A 16185-nucleotide genomic window follows, 5' to 3' on the forward strand; every position below is an offset into this window, starting at 1 on the left:
ACAAATTGGGTTGAAAAAAAAAAGTGTTGAACAACAGACAGAAGAAAGGACACATTGGGTTGAAAAAAAAAAAGTGTTGAACAACAGACAGAAGAAAGGACACATTGGGTTGAAAAAAAAAAAGTGTTGAACAACAGACAGAAGAAAGGACACATTGGGTTGAAAAAAAAAAAAGTGTTGAACAACAGACAGAAGAAAGGACACATTGGGTTGAAAAAAAAAAAGTGTTGAACAACAGACAGAAGAAAGGACACATTGAGTTGAAAAAAAAAAGTGTTGAACAACAGACAGAAGAAAGGACACATTGGGTTGAAAAAAAAAGTGTTGAACAACAGACAGAAGAAAGGACACATTGGGTTGAAAAAAAAAGTGTTGAACAACAGACAGAAGAAAGGACACATTGGGTTGAAAAAAAAAAGTATTGAACAACAGATGAAGGGACACATTGGGTTGAAAAAAAAGTGTTGAACAACAGACAGAAGAAAGGACACACTGGGTTGGGAAAAAAAAGTGTTGAACAACAGACAGAAGAAAGAACAAATTGGGTTGAAAAAAAAAAGTGTTGAACAACAGACAGAAGAAAGGACACATTGGGTTGAAAAAAAAAAGTGTTGAACAACAGACAGAAGAAAGGACACATTGGGTTGAAAAAAAAAAGTGTTGAACAACAGACAGAAGAAAGGACACATTGGGTTGAAAAAAAAAAGTGTTGAACAACAGACAGAAGAAAGGACACATTGGGTTGGAAAAAAAAAGTGTTGAACAACAGATGAAGGGACACACTGGGGGAAAAAGAATTATTGAACAACAGACAGACGAAGAGACACGTTTGAAGAAGGCACACCCCAAAAGGAGTACATAAAGGAATACACTGAGTGTTGAACATGTATGACGCTACACCCCCAAAGGGGTACGTAAAGAAATGCACTGTGCATTGAACACATAACGCTACACCCATAAAGGGGTACGTAAGGAAATGCTCTGTGTGTTGAACACGTATGACACTACACCCACAAAGGGGTACGTAAAGAAATGCACTGTGCATTGAACACATAACGCTACACACACAAAGGGGAACGTAAGGAAATGCACTGTGCGTTGAACACATGACGCTACACCCACAAGGGGTACGTAAGGAAATGCACTGTGTGTTGAACACGTATGACACTACACCCACAAAGGGGTACGTAAAGAAATGCTCTGTGTGTTGAACACGTATGACACTACACCTGCAAAGGAGTACATAAGAAAATGCACTGTGCATTGAACACATATGACACTACACACACAAAGGGGAACGTAAGGAAATGCACTGTGCATTGAACACATAACGCTACACCCATAAAGGGGTACGTAAGGAAATGCACTGTGCATTGAACACGTATGACACTACACCCACAAAGGGGAACGTAAGGAAATGCTCGGTGTGTTGAACATGTATGACGCTACACCTGCAAAGGAGTACGTAAGGAAATGCACTGTGCATTGAACACGTATGACACTACACCCCCAAAGGGGTATGTAAGGAAATGCTGTGTGTGTTGGAACATGTATTGACGCTCTGCGCCCACAGAACAAGCCGGAACCCACCAGGCAGGAGCGGCAGCAGGAGGACGGCCTGATGGACAACTTCAGGCGCATTGCGGGAGAAGATCTGGAGGTGGACGCCGTGGAACTGAAGCGCATGCTTGACACCTTCTTCAGACAAGGTGTGTTTCGCCTGTCCTGCATCAGTTTTGCTGAAAAAGGTGGTGTGAAACCACTAAAATGTACAAGTTAAACTTTCGGGTCTAGTTAAGGAAAATTTCTTCTATATACAGAGATGCCAGCTGTTGCGATTTCGCCGTATTTTGTTACGCACAGTCACAGTTTGTTCTGATGTTATGCCAACGTCAAAATTGTTCTGACTAGTTTATTCTCGACCACATAGCATGGTCACATGCTTTCCTTTTGTAACATTACCCAGACGCTCTCGACCTATTGATTACAAGGCCAGGGCAGTCACTGCTAACCTTGGTCTCAAGTGATGATGCTCGGCTAATCAAGTGCGTGGTTACGCTGAAACAGCATTGAGTGGACCAGTCAGCTTAACTGTAGCAGTTGCAGGTAGGCCCAAGTGTTTGCATGCCTTGTAGATAAAATGTACATTTGCTGATGTGGCTTTGGAGTCCGAGTGTTCCAGCCAAATTCAAAATGTTCCTTCCAAATTTCCTGATTGTTTTTACTAACACTTCACAGGGGTTGGCATCTTTGTATATAGTATCCAGAAACAGAACCTGTACCAACAAAAGGTGTATCACAGTTCAGTGGGTGTCGTGTGTGGATATAGAGTTTTGGCAGGTGTCTCATGATTACAAGTTTGCAATTTTCATCTTATTAACTATTTGAAAAATGAAGATATTTCTGAATATAAATGAAAGAAAGAAGAATACATGAATTTAAAAAAAAAAAGAATAAAAACTGACAAAACACTTTTGCATGCACACAATCATCCATGCATTATATATGATAGTCAGTCGTGTCTGACTATGACCATCAGAACAGCAGAGGAGGCAACTGCTGTTCCGACTATCTGGGCTAGAATGATTATGGTGGAGAGTGTCTTGCCCAAGTACATCCCCTCTCTCTCAGCCAAGAGGGTTTTAGGACAGTTGGCGTTGGGATGGTTCCCAAAGGCCAACTAGCCCACAAGGCTGCAGCACTAAGAGCCAGTGCAATTTTGCCTCCTAGTTTGAGAGTCATAGTCCTTCACAAAAGACTAAGCTGTAAATGATTTCCCATTGACTGGAGAAACCATTGATAATACAGCTGTCACTTTGCTGTTGGCCCAAATGTAAAACTTATGTCAATCTGTGATATAAGCTGAGTGTTGGGCCTGTTTACATCCACACATTTATATGGAGGAACAATTATGGCGTTCTTTTTCATTAAAAAAACCAAAAAAATTCCAACTTGGGGTCTCAGTTTCAAAAGCATTATTAAAAAAAAAAAAAAAGAGCAGAAAAAAAAGCAAAAAAAGAGCAGAAAAAAAAAGAAAAAAAAGGGCTAGTTCTGTATTGATAACAAAAATGACGTGATGTTTGATGTGTTGTTGTTTTCACAGAGGTCAACTTCCAGGGCTTCAACATTGAGGCAGCTCGCAGCATGGTGGCCATGTATGATGTATCCTTTGTACACACATATACTTTTAGCAGAAAAAAAATGTTAAGAAATTAAGATAATATTCTCTGTCTGCATTTTGAATCAGATATATCTGCTTTTCAGCCTTATTCACATATCACGGGAAGCTGGCTTGCATGACAAGAGCAAGGGCATTTATCGGCTTACGCTGGTGATGAGGTTTTGCAGAAAAATAGGACATGTACTTCATCGGAAATAGACAGTTTTGAGAAATGTTTCAAACAACGGTGCGTCACATGAATAACACAGATGATCTCATCTGCCATTTGGTATGCTTTTGTTTTTGTGTGAAATCCTGGTAGTTGTTGTTGTGATATGAACCATGGTAATTTGATCAACGTTACTATAATTTCTTGACCTGAGATCAGGGGGACATGTCTGGAAAGCTGGGATATGAAGAATTCAAGGAATTGTTGGAAGACTTGCGACACTGGAAGGTAACAGTTACATGATGAGCGGGCAGTAAAATCTTTGTGTTCCCACCTCAGACTTTTATCTGTGTTTACATATGTATGTGTTTGTGTGTATTTGACTTTGTGTGTGTGTGTGAGTGTGTGTGTGTGTGTGTGTGTGAGTGTGTGCTTGGCACCAGTTGTTTTTTTTGTGTGTGTGTTTCTTCCTTGTTTCATTTATGTCAGGAAGTGTCAAAACATTTTCCGTTCCTGACTTGTGGATATGCTTTTCTAGAATGAAAGAAAAAACACTTTATTTAATGTCCTTGTTTCACAGAAGGGCATTTTGTCAGTGAGCTTGTGCATAAAGAAAAAAGTAAATTAAAAGGACATCAGTTTTGCATTTCACACCTTGCTAACAATTAACAGTTAAAGAACACCTTTTCCTTACACATTGTTGTATCGCATTGTATTACTTTTGTCACAACATATTTCTCTGTGCACAACCAATATATTTCTTTTTCTTTTATTGATGTCTGCAGGTGCACTCGTTAATGATGATTAATTAAGGTGTGATGTGATATGTCTGACAGGGTGTCTTCAAGCAGTTTGACAGGAACCTCAGTGGAAACCTGACTTCCTACGAACTGCGAACAGCACTCAGCAGCACTGGTGAGTGAGGAGGATGATAAAGAAGTATTTTTCCTTTTGTTCTTGCATTTCAGAAGCAATTTTCCTTTCCAGAGTTTCATTGAATATGTAGTCTTGTGTATGTACATTTTTTTTTCCCTCTCCACCCTCTTGTATGTATGCACATGTATAAACTTGCATACTTACAGACATGCACATACACATACAATTACACACACACACACACCCTGTCCACATCTATGCAATATAGTGGCATGCATGAACACGCAGAGAAAACTGCACAGCACGCTTGTGGAAATATTCACACAAAAGCATAGCAGTGAACATCTTCACACTCCCACACGTCCTGTGATGTCCAGGTTTCCGGCTGAGCAACCGCACCCTGCAGTCGCTGGTGATGCGCTACAGCAACAGTGACGGTCAGATCGACTTCAGCGACTTCATCACCTGCACCGTGCGACTCAAGACCATGATCAGTGAGTTGTCGTTGTCAGGCAGTGCAGGGTCTCCTCTGCTGTGTGGCTGTTTTAACACGCCTAACATTAACTCATTAGGGACGAAGGGCCCCTATCGAGGCCTGACTGTCTACGACTGTTTCAGATGAAGGGCGATCGAGGTCATACTGTTTACAGCTGTTTCAGACAAAGGAGCCCGATCGGGGCTTTAGATAGTTTTGAATTTTTGAAGTGGCACCTAATTTGCATAATGACGTTATAAGCTAAGAATATCTCAAATGACCTTTCCACTCTCCACTTTGACCAATAAATGCAAAGTTTGTTGCAGTGTTCCCAATGGGCCTGATTTTTTGAGGGTCACTGTGACCCTTTGACTGGAATTTTTGAGGGTCATTGTCACATTTCTGAGGGTCAACAGGAAAACATACAAAAAATCAATGAAGACAATTGTACAATGAAAATGAAAAGAAACCCACACCTTCTCCAAACAAGGACATTCGAAATGCTTGAATACAATGAAAACACACAGCACTCTCTACTCTCAGTTTCGTCTGCTATGCACTAGCCTAAGCTTAGGCCCACGATGCGTGCTTCGCGGTTTTCCTGGAAACCGTAAGATGCTTGTTAGTTTCAGGAAAAAGTGTGCGTCACATTGACGCACAGGGTAAAAATTTTGTGCGTCAAAGTTGTAAATCTGTGCGTCATTTACGCACATATGTACGTTTTTGGGAACACTGTGTTGCTGTGCTCGCGAGTAGGAGAGTTATTTTTGCGGTTACTGGTTCACATGAACAGTGAATGTCAACAATGCTGTCTGACCCAGATTCTTCTCAGTCACAAGACAGACAACATAATTGGATGAAGGGGCCTTATAGTGGCTATATAACGTTCTGAATTTACTCTGTTTCAACTCTGTGTGCTTTCCTGGATTCATTTACAAGTCATCAGTGTGTGCAAATTTTGAACAAAAAATATGAATACTTTCATCATTTCACTGTATGATAGCATAAGAAGGGAGGAAATTATATATTTTGTCCCCAACTAACTCGTTTTACTAGTCAGTTTGGAAGTTTTCATTTTATGAATTCCAACATTTCTTTTTTTGGCAATTTTATTTCTTACCCATACAAATGGGTTGTCTGTGGGGAAAGTCAGGGGAGCTAACTGGCAGCACTGAGTTCAAACCATACTGAAAAAAACCTGTCACCCTGCTGCTGTGTGTAAGTTAATCTCTCAGGACCATGCAGAGTCAGTTGTCTCACAATGCACGATTGCCTTTTTGCTGTACAGCAGTGATAGTCCTCAGTGCACTTCCAGTGCTGAGACTGACAGAGTAAAACTGGAAGGATATGTTATCTCAAGTCTATGCTGAGTAAGATGTGTAAAGATCATGCTGGATCAGTTGTCCTCTTAATAATAATGATAATAATAAAAGGACATTCGGTACACCCAATCTAACGATACAAAAGCCCTGAGCGTTTACAATAAAAAAAAAAAAAAGAAGCAATTTTGTGTGCATACCAAAAAACACAAATACACCCGTACGCACAGATCATTCCGTTCTAACTCCATCCCACAAACCTACACCCACTCCACACAAGATGTAGACACACACACGCGCGTATGCATGCACATCTCGATCATTCAAGGTGTATGAACATGTGTGTGTTTAAAATGAGTAAAAACAATATAAGTAAAAAATTAACTTGATTAAAACATAAAAGTGAAGACAAGGATTTGACTGATTTGACTGAAAAAGACTGATTTGAATGGCTGGAAATAAATGAGTTTTCAAAGAGGATTTGAAAGAAGGGCAAGAAACAGCAGGATGGACAGGAAACGGGAGTGAGTTTCATGCGGAAGAAGCCTGGAAAGAGAAAGTGCGTTTCCAATATGATCAGGTTCTGTAGGAGGGAATTTGTAAGAGACGGTCATCACCTGATGACCGGAGCTCGCAAGATGGAGGGTAGTAATGCAGAAGCTCAGAAATGTAAGAAGGAGACATGCCAGTCATAAATTTGTAGCACAGGAGAGAGAGTGGTTCTCCTTTTTTGTTGAATACAATTTTTGAAGTTGCAAGGGTATCAGAGCCTGTGTTTTCAAGGTGTATGTTGTTTCACTGTTTATCAGGGCCTGTGTTTTCAAGGTGTATGTTGTTTCACTGTTTATCAGAGCCTGTGTTTTCAAGGTGCATGTTTTTTCACTATTTTATCAGAGCCTACGTTTTCAACGTGTATGTTGTTTCATTTGTTTATCAGAACTTATGTTTTCAAAGTGTGTTTTTTGTTTCAGACACTTTCCGTGCCTTGGATAAAGCGAGCCAGGGCATTGCACCAGTTGATATGGAAACTGTAAGTGAATGTTTGTGAAGTTACCCTCTGGTGAAGCAGTTAATGATGTGGACAGTCTTATCTCTTTGTATTGAATTAATCAAGGCTACATATTCCCCTTTGTACTTAACTGCAGTAATTTTAGAGTCTTTAACTTGTTCAGCGCCAGAGAATTTTGCTGAAAGTGCTGTCCTGTTGCCTGGGAATTTGAGAATTCAGGGGTAAAAACCTGGAGTGAGTGTTTTGAAGGAGATTCCCCCTCTGTTGGAGGAAACTCTGGTATAAAAGCTTGACTGTTTCCCGGAACAGAGGGGGATCAGGAATCTTTCAGCACAAGATAGCAGCTGAGCCAACCAAAGTGTTTGCTGTACATGTCACTTTGCCTCTTCAGCAAACCAATCATCTGGTCAGTGACAAAAAGCGTAAAAAAGTAAAAACACATGTTTCCCATCCTTTGCATTTTCAACCCTTGGTTTCATGAAAATTGTGGATTATTGGCTGTTGTCCAGTTGAGCCAGTATCAGTGACATGAACAATTCACTGACCTCCACGGCCATGCCCCCTTCCACACTCTGTCTAACAATGTACAACCACTCTTCTTTCTCTCATCCATCTCTTCCCACAATACATGCACAAAAATCTCCACGGCCATGCCCCCTTCCACACTCTCTGTCTAACAACATACAACCTCTTCCCACAATACATGCACAAATCTCCACGGCCATGCCCCCTTCCACACACTCTGTCTAACAACGTACAACCACTCTTCTTTCTCTCATCCACCTCTTCCCACAATACATGCACAAATCTCCACGGCCATGCCCCCTTCCACACACTCTGTCTAACAACGTACAACCACTCTTCTTTCTCTCATCCACCTCTTCCCACAATACATGCACAAATCTCCACAGCCATGCCCCCTTCCACACACTCTGTCTAACATCGTACAGCCACTCTTCTTTCTCTCATCCACTTCTTCCCACAATACATGCACCAAAATCTCCACGGCCATGCCCCCTTCCACACTCTAACAAGGTACAACCACTCTTCTTTCTCTCATCCACTTCTTCCCACAATACATGCACAAATCTCCACGGCCATACCCCCTTCCACACTCTAACAAGGTACAACCACTCTTCTTTCTCTCATCCACTTCTTCCCACAATACATGCACAAATCTCCACGGCCATGCCCCCTTCCACACACTCTGTCTAACAACGTACAACCACTCTTCTTTCTCTCATCCATCTCTTCCCACAATACATGCACAAAAATCTCCACGGCCATGCCCCCTTCCACACTCTCTGTCTAACAACATACAACCTCTTCCCACAATACATGCACATATCTCCACGGCCATACCCCCTTCCACACTCTAACAAGGTACAACCACTCTTCTTTCTCTCATCCACTTCTTCCCACAATACATGCACAAAAATCTCCATGGCCATGCCCCCTTCCACACTCTAACAAGGTACAACCACTCTTCTTTCTCTCATCCATCTCTTCCCACAATACATGCACAAATCTCCACAGCCATGCCCCCTTCCACACTCTAACAACGTACAACCACTCTTCTTTCTCTCATCCACCTCTTCCCACAATGCATGCACAAATCTCCACGGCCATGCCCCATTCCACACTCTAACAATGTACAACCACTCTTCTTTCTCTCATCCACGTCTTCCCACAATGCATGCACAAATCTCCACGGCCATGCCCCATTCCACACTCTAACAATGTACAACCACTCTTCTTTCTCTCATCCACCTCTTCCCTCAATACATGCACAAATTCAGCCCCCTCTGTGCCAGTCACTGTCACCCACTCAAAAATACCCTCTGATAAGTGAACTGAACAAGTGTCAAGTGTTGTTGTATCATCGTCATCACCCCCATGATCTAATGAATCATCAGACAAGAGAGATCCATCGTCATCGTCAGGCCTATCCATAACCATTTGCACAGCCTGCAAAGTTTAAGCGTGTTGGGTTACGCTGCTGGTCAGGCATCTGCTTAGCAGATGTGGTGTAGCGTATATTGATTTTTCAGAATGCAGTGATGCCTCCTCGAGTTACTGATACTGCAAAGTTTACTGGAAACATTAACTTTGCTGGACAAAGTTTCCAACACCTTTTTTTGCATTAGAGGCAAACCCCCTTTTCATGAACACTCCGCATGGTCCAGTTAGCAAATCATTGAGAAGAAAGGGGTGTTCCTCCCGACGTATGCTCTTGAATATGATTTATTATAATCCAGACACATCAAGCAAACTGTTCAGAGTCTGTTTGTGGTCCCTGAACCAAACTCCGATAAAGGAAAAACCTGATCAGATGCAGGACGTTAGCTGGCGTTTTAAAGTCACTGAACAGGTTAAATAAGGCTAGATATCCCCTTTGTTTTGAACTGCAAGGTTCTTACAGCCTTTACGGAAGGCAACATATTCCCCACTGTTTTAATTGAGCTTTATGTCAAAGTGGTCTCAGTGATGGCAGATGAAGCATCTCCACCCTGTTAAGATAGCTTGTGTTGGAGCATTGTCTTCATATATTGATGCTAAGATACAATGACTTATGCTGGGACATAGTTTTAACATTTTATACATATATGGATATTTTTTATAAATCATGTTGTACAATGTTTAATTATTTCCAGTACATACTTTCACAGTTTGGTAATTGATTAAAAAAAAACCCCAAAAAACCAACAACGAAAAAACAAAAACAAACTACCAACCAACAACCAAAAAACACTAAAAAACAAACTACCAACCAACAACCAAAAAACAACCACCAAAAAACACTAAAAAAACAAACTACCAACCAACAACCAAAAAACACAGAGTCAGATGATTTCAACCTTTGTGTGATCCTAATATGTGGACATTTTGCTGTTTAGTTCTGATGATTAGGCTCCATGTATGTTTGAGTTCGTGACTTGCTGGTTGTCATTCTGTCTTTGGGAGAAAACTGGTTTGGGGAAAGCAAATCTATCAGTTCATATATTGTTTTATTTTACTCATTTATTTTTTTTTTTACTTTCCGTCGTGGTAGTTTGTCTCACCACTGTTTCTCTGTCCACAGTTCCTCCAGACGACAATGTATTCATAGACTGCCCAGTGTTCCATGCCTGGACCCGCTCTGTGGCAAGGCTGTACTCTGATCAGCAGAATCTGAGGAGAGCAGCAACAGTGTACAGTGACGAAAGCTGGAGATTTCATACTCTGTCTTCCCCACTCACCTCCAAAGCAGAATTTGTGTTACGCTTCCCCTCTGCCTGTGACTGTATAGACTTTCATCTTGCAGATATGTAATTGCAATAAATGTGCTGATTTGCATGGTGATAGTATCATAATTATTTGTTTATTGAACTCTGTGTGTGTACAAGTTGACCGTAGGATTTACAGTCCCCAGTTTTTGTATATCAGGTGAACAGACTTGTATGTATTCTTTACAGCCTCTTCTGATCATCTGGTGAAGTGCTGGTATATACCATGACGGCAGAGAATTTTTATAAAGAGTGGGGAACTGTTGGAATGTGGAGCTACTTTATGCTTAACAGATCTGTTCCTTGATTTCTGAACTGTTGGAATGTGGAGCTGCTTTATGTTTAACAGATCTGTTCCTTGATTTCTGTTATTGTTTTAATGACTCTCAGCTTGTATTGCCATTTGATTTGTCGATGTTAGTGTTTGCATATTTTGACTGTTTCCTCATATTTGGTGTGCATTCATAATCACCTACTGATAAAACAAAAAGACAGACCCCCCCCCCCCCCCCCACACACACACCCCCAAAAAAAGAAGGGAGAGGGAGATGCAGGTCGGAAGGAGGAGATAATTCATACCAGTAACAGTTCAGCACTGTTTTCAGGATAGAATGCCTCTCTGACCTGTTTTAATTCAGAGGTCTAACACAAAAGAAACTTGTGGTGATAAATACAGTAATTCATAATAATAATGATACTATTCGATTGCAAAAATGAATACTTCAAGTAACTAGATGTCTACAATCTCTAGTGTGTGTGACAGGACATTGAACAGTTTCTTCTTATGCATGGAGAAAGTGCACTCAGCTCTCTGGATGCACAGGTTTAAGTGGGGTAAACTGACCAGTCCTTTTGGGGGGAATTTTAGAAAGAATAAACATTTTGTGTTAGGAAAGAAAAAACCCAACAACACAAACAAGTTTTATCACAGTCTCCAACACTGCCATAAGAACATTTCACAGCCTTTTTCAGCAATACATATATTTGTTTTGTAGCAAAGACTATGATACTGTGTATGTACATGTTACATACGTTTACTGAATTGAATATCGGCATGTGTGCTGTCTTTGAGTCTGTGTGCCTTATATAGTTGTCTGCTTTATGAAGACTTTTTTGGTGCAATTATGGCTCTGGAGTTTGACTCTGTAAGTTGAAACCAAAGTGAGCTGTATGTTCAGCGAAATCTTGTGAATTATAACTTATTTGGAAGAAATATATTACTGACTACCAATATATATAGATCAGCTGTTACACCAAAAACAATGTAATCTTTTTAAGCTGATGTGCCTTGAGAGAAAGTTTGATGCATCTCTACCTCTCTGGGTCCAGATTGCCTCCACTTTTGCAGCCTTAATTCCTGAAAGATGGATGGATTCGGAGGATATCTGTAATCAGTATTTTAAGGGAAAACAGGTTGGAGAGAGGAAAGGCATTTGTGTGTGTGTGTGTGTGTGTGTTGCGTTCACATGTGTGCATTTGTTTGTGTGTGTCCGTCCATAGCAGGTTACCTTGTTCCATAATTTTCTACATTATTACTAAACAAAAGAGAAAACATAAAAAGCCTAGCCTGAGTTTTTTCTTCTTTTTTCAATTAGTCTTAATTGTCTTTTTTTTTCAATCATGGTCTTCAAGACCCTCCCACACACCCACCCTCCGTTTTTCAGTATTACTCCATGGCAAGTGTATATTGCAGAAAGGAAGGGACATGTTTCTCAGCAAAACAGCCACCACACCTTTGCCCTCATCTCTTTGCCCATAATATATATATATATAACTGGAGAAAAATCAGATTTATTGGGATGTGTGGTGAAAAGAACCATGATTTATTGGCTGAATATCTGATGTGATATCTTTTGTGAATCTTTTCAGCAGTTTGTACCTGTTGCAGTATATTTTGTACTTGTGAAAACGTGTATATTTTTTGTATGTGATTGTATACTGCTGGTGAAAGCTCTCCACAAATAAACCCCCTTTTTATGTTTTTATTTATATGAAATGCTGCACACTGTTCAGTCCATTTCTAAAGGTTCTAAAACCATCTTTAATTTATGAGAGTAAAATACCATATCATTTGTTAGATATTATATGTGGATCTGTACTACAGTGAGATTAAAAATTCTTTTTCGACTTATGTCGTTGTCTTCTTTGTTCATGGGTTGCAACTCTCATGTTCACTTGTGTACACGAGTGGGCTTTAATAGTATGACTGTTTCATTTGGACTTATGTGTATCACTGGTGTCTTTGCAAACATGTGGCAGTATTTTTGGTCCTTTGTTCTTGTAAAGTTAATGATTTACTCTTCATGCCCTGGGGGGCTGGTGTTTGAGGGACGTGGTGGCGCTCTCCACTCTGGGAGGGACGCTCACTCAGTCTGGCTCCGCGACTAAGCCATTATTGTCGTTAGTAGGGGGCTTAGTAGGTGGTGTCCTAAGTACGTTAAAACAGAACAGGCACCACTGAACACCACCGAAGTGACTCAGCAGCAGTGCAGGGTCTCCTCTGGTGTGTGACCTCCTGGCGACCTAACATCGATGGTTCCCTGTGGACTGCCGACGCTGGAACTGCGACGGACGAACCCGGGTGTTGCTGTGTATGGGGGAATCTAAATGAGCGGCGTGGGAGTAATGCAACTGAAACGGTGCAGATGATGGGGCAGCCAAAAAAAAAAAAAAAGTTAATGATTTACTCAAATCTTGAAAAACTGGTAGTTGTTTATTTTGCTGTCCACTTCGTTTCTTTCTTACTGTTTTTGGACTGTCTCATTATTATGTAGACAAAAGCAAAAGTTTGTTAATTTTTGTTTGCCTTTATTACTATTGACAGTATAATGTCATGTTCATGAGACATGTTTACCCGGTTTTCAACCAGTTACAAGGATTTGCTGGTAGCTTATGTTATCTTTGTTGTAGCTTCTGTAGTTGGAACTTTTAATTATACCTGAGTGCACCTCTTTAGAAATAAAATTTCTGTGGGTATCATCTCTAGTTTTAGAAATTGTTTTTGATTTGAATGTGTGTCTCCTTTTTTTTTCTTTTCCTTCCTCTATAGTTATTCTTCACATTTTTAATGATTTTATACACACATGAATGTGTCCACATGTTCATATGTGCTGGTTATGTTCATGCACAATGAGTGACTAAAATGAACAATTGAAATGGTACCTGACCTTACAAATTTTTTTCTGAACGCAGCAAACAATTTTTTTCTCCAGTTACGTCCCTTTGATACTTGTCTGATCTTGTTCAGCTTTGACAGAGATGCCAACCGTTATGATTTCACCGTATTTTGTTACGCTTAATCACAGTTTGTTTTGACGTAACGCTAACGTTGAAATTGTTCTGGTGAGTTCATTTTCAGCTACATAGCATGGTCACATGCTCTCCTGTCGTAACATACCCAGATGCTCCAGACTTATTGATCATGAGACCAGGGCAGTCACTACTAACCTTGGTCTCACGTGATGATGCTCAGCTTATTGCGTGCATGTTTACATTGAAACAGCATTGAGTGGACCAATCAACTTGAACTCACTCAGTACGGCCAGTCCTCTCTTCTCCTCTACACAGACCCCTCGGATTTCCAGTGGGTGTCTGAATGACCCAACCTTTAGCTTCCGTCGTCAGAATTGTGGTATTCTTTGTCAACATTCACCTCTTCAGTATAAGAGCCTTCCGCTTGCAATATTTTGATGATGGTAATTGGGCTGAAACGCTGTTAACGTCGTCTCTTTCGCCGTTCGTATGGAGAGAGTTAATCGTTTGCCTGAGCAAGAGAGAACGTGGTGAAATCGAGTTGCACCTCAATCAAACAGCATTGTGCCCGTTTGCTGATGTGGCTTGGAGTCCGAGTGTTCCTACCAAATTCAGAATATTCCTACCAAATTTCCTGACAGTACCTACAAACACTTGACAGGGGTTGGCATCTCTGCTTATGTTCCATCCCTCTCAATATGATCATCTGCTGGTTCACAGATTCTGTGTATCGCACATTGTGAAAAGAAATTACTTCTTCTTCTTCTGCACTCGTGGGCTGCAACTCCCACGTTCACTCGTATATATTCGAGTGGGCTTTTACGTGTATGACCGTTTTTACCCCGCCAAACAGGCAGCCATATTCTGTTTTCGGGGGTGTGCATGCTGGGTATGTTCTTGTTTCCATAACCCACCGAACGATGACAAAGAGGTACTTTAATGTGCGTATTTGATCTTCTGCTTGATTATACACATGAAGGGGGTTCAGGCACTAGCACATATATTGACCTGGGAGATCGGAAAAATCTCCAACCTCTTACCCACCAGGCACCGTTACCGAGATTCGAACCCGGGACCCTCAGATAGAAAGTTCAACGCTTTAATCATTTGGCTATTGCCCCCGTCGAAAAGAAATTTCAAGGACAGTGCCTTTTCACACTTTGGTCCTGCCACCAGGAATATATTTCCCTTCCAAATTCACCATGGTGAAACAAATCTCAGTTCAAATCTGGCCACAAAACTCATGTACAAGTTTGCTTTCATGGATGTCTAGGGCTGGTATGTGGTGTGATGTGTGTGTGTTTGTGCGTGCGTGTCTTTGTGTGTGTGTGTGTGTGTGTGTGTGCATGCTCGTGCACACACACACACACACACACGAAATGGACTGTCCTTGAGGATTTTAGATAATGTTTTCTTTGAAAGGGTCGTCATCAACCGAACTGATAGATAATTGTTTCATGCACTTGTCATGTTTCATTTATTAAAGTGGTTAAAGTTAAAGGATTGTTGACCTCTTAGATATAATTAGGCCAGGATCGAGTGTGTAATGAGCACAGAAAATAGAATGTGAGTAAATAAATGAATAGTTAAATATTTTTTTTATTAGAAGTGCTGTGTGAGTATGTCATTAATCTGATACACACCACTCCAGCATAGCTAACTTTGTAATCTTGCTGAAGACAAAATAATTACGATTTATTTCCCTTCTACATCACACAGTCAAGCTGCTACTGCCCAGCGGAGAACTACTGATCACCAACTGCTACAGCCCTCCAGGCTCAGCTCTAGCGCTACACAAAGTGAGACTTGAAGCTTCCAGACACCTTGTGGTTGGAGACTTCAACAGCCACTCGCCAAGCTGGGGCTATGAGGAAATGGACTCACGTGGTGAGGAAGTAGAGGACTGGATGATGGACAACAAGCTCATCCTCATCAACCATCCAGAGGACAAACCCACCTGCTACTCCAGAGCATGGAAGACCTGCTCAACACCAGATCTGGCCATCGCCACAGAAGAGGTTCAGCGACTCACCTCCAGAACAGTCAACACACAGCTAGGGGGAAGCGACCATCTGCCAGTCATCCTCAGCTTTTCCAGCATAGGATGCACCCAGCACAGAATGGAACCCAGCTGGAACTTCAAACGAGCTAACCGGACTCTCTTCAAAGGAAAAGCAGACCACCTCTGCCAAGACATCAGTACCTCCAACAACCTCAACAACAATGTCAACCTTTTCAGCGATGCACTGCTGCGAGCAGCAAAGCAGTCCATCCCAAGAGGGAAACGCAGAAACTACAAGCCCTACTGGAGTGACACTCTGAAACAGCTCCATGCAGACCTAGACTCCGCCAGAGAAACCATGGAGCAGAGCCCCACTCCTGACAACATCCGGGAATACAACACCATCAAAGAAACCTTCCAACAGCAGAAGAGAACAGAGATACAGAGGAGCTGGAATGAGAAGACCAGCAGTCTCAACATGGAGAAGGACACTGGCAAGTTGTGGAACCTGACCAAGCTTCTGAACGAAGACACGGGCACCAGACACAGCAGAACTGTCATTGAGGAAAACGGCAAGCACCACGCGGGCAAGCAGGCAGCCAACATCCTTGCAGACTTTTACAGAGAGGGCAGCACCACAACACTCCCTGAAGCCCG

General features: G+C 41.5%; 1 protein-coding gene across 2 annotated transcripts in view; it reads left to right on the top strand.

The window, feature by feature from the left end:
* The window catches only part of LOC143280875 (calpain-9-like), a 72575-nt gene extending 59322 nt beyond the window's left edge, over positions 1-13253 (top strand). For both annotated transcript variants that reach the window (XM_076585617.1, XM_076585618.1), the window contains 7 exons: positions 1574-1709; positions 3104-3162; positions 3549-3617; positions 4166-4244; positions 4583-4699; positions 6971-7029; positions 10091-13253. In XM_076585617.1, coding sequence (XP_076441732.1) covers positions 1574-1709; positions 3104-3162; positions 3549-3617; positions 4166-4244; positions 4583-4699; positions 6971-7029; positions 10091-10117 — 546 coding nt within the window. In that variant the 3' untranslated portion in view covers positions 10118-13253. The remainder of the gene's footprint in view (positions 1-1573; positions 1710-3103; positions 3163-3548; positions 3618-4165; positions 4245-4582; positions 4700-6970; positions 7030-10090) is intronic.
* Positions 13254-16185: the final 2932 nt, after the last annotated feature.

This window comes from Babylonia areolata, chromosome 4 (assembly GCF_041734735.1).
Source record: "Babylonia areolata isolate BAREFJ2019XMU chromosome 4, ASM4173473v1, whole genome shotgun sequence".
NCBI classification, from domain to species: Eukaryota; Metazoa; Mollusca; class Gastropoda; order Neogastropoda; family Buccinidae; genus Babylonia; species Babylonia areolata.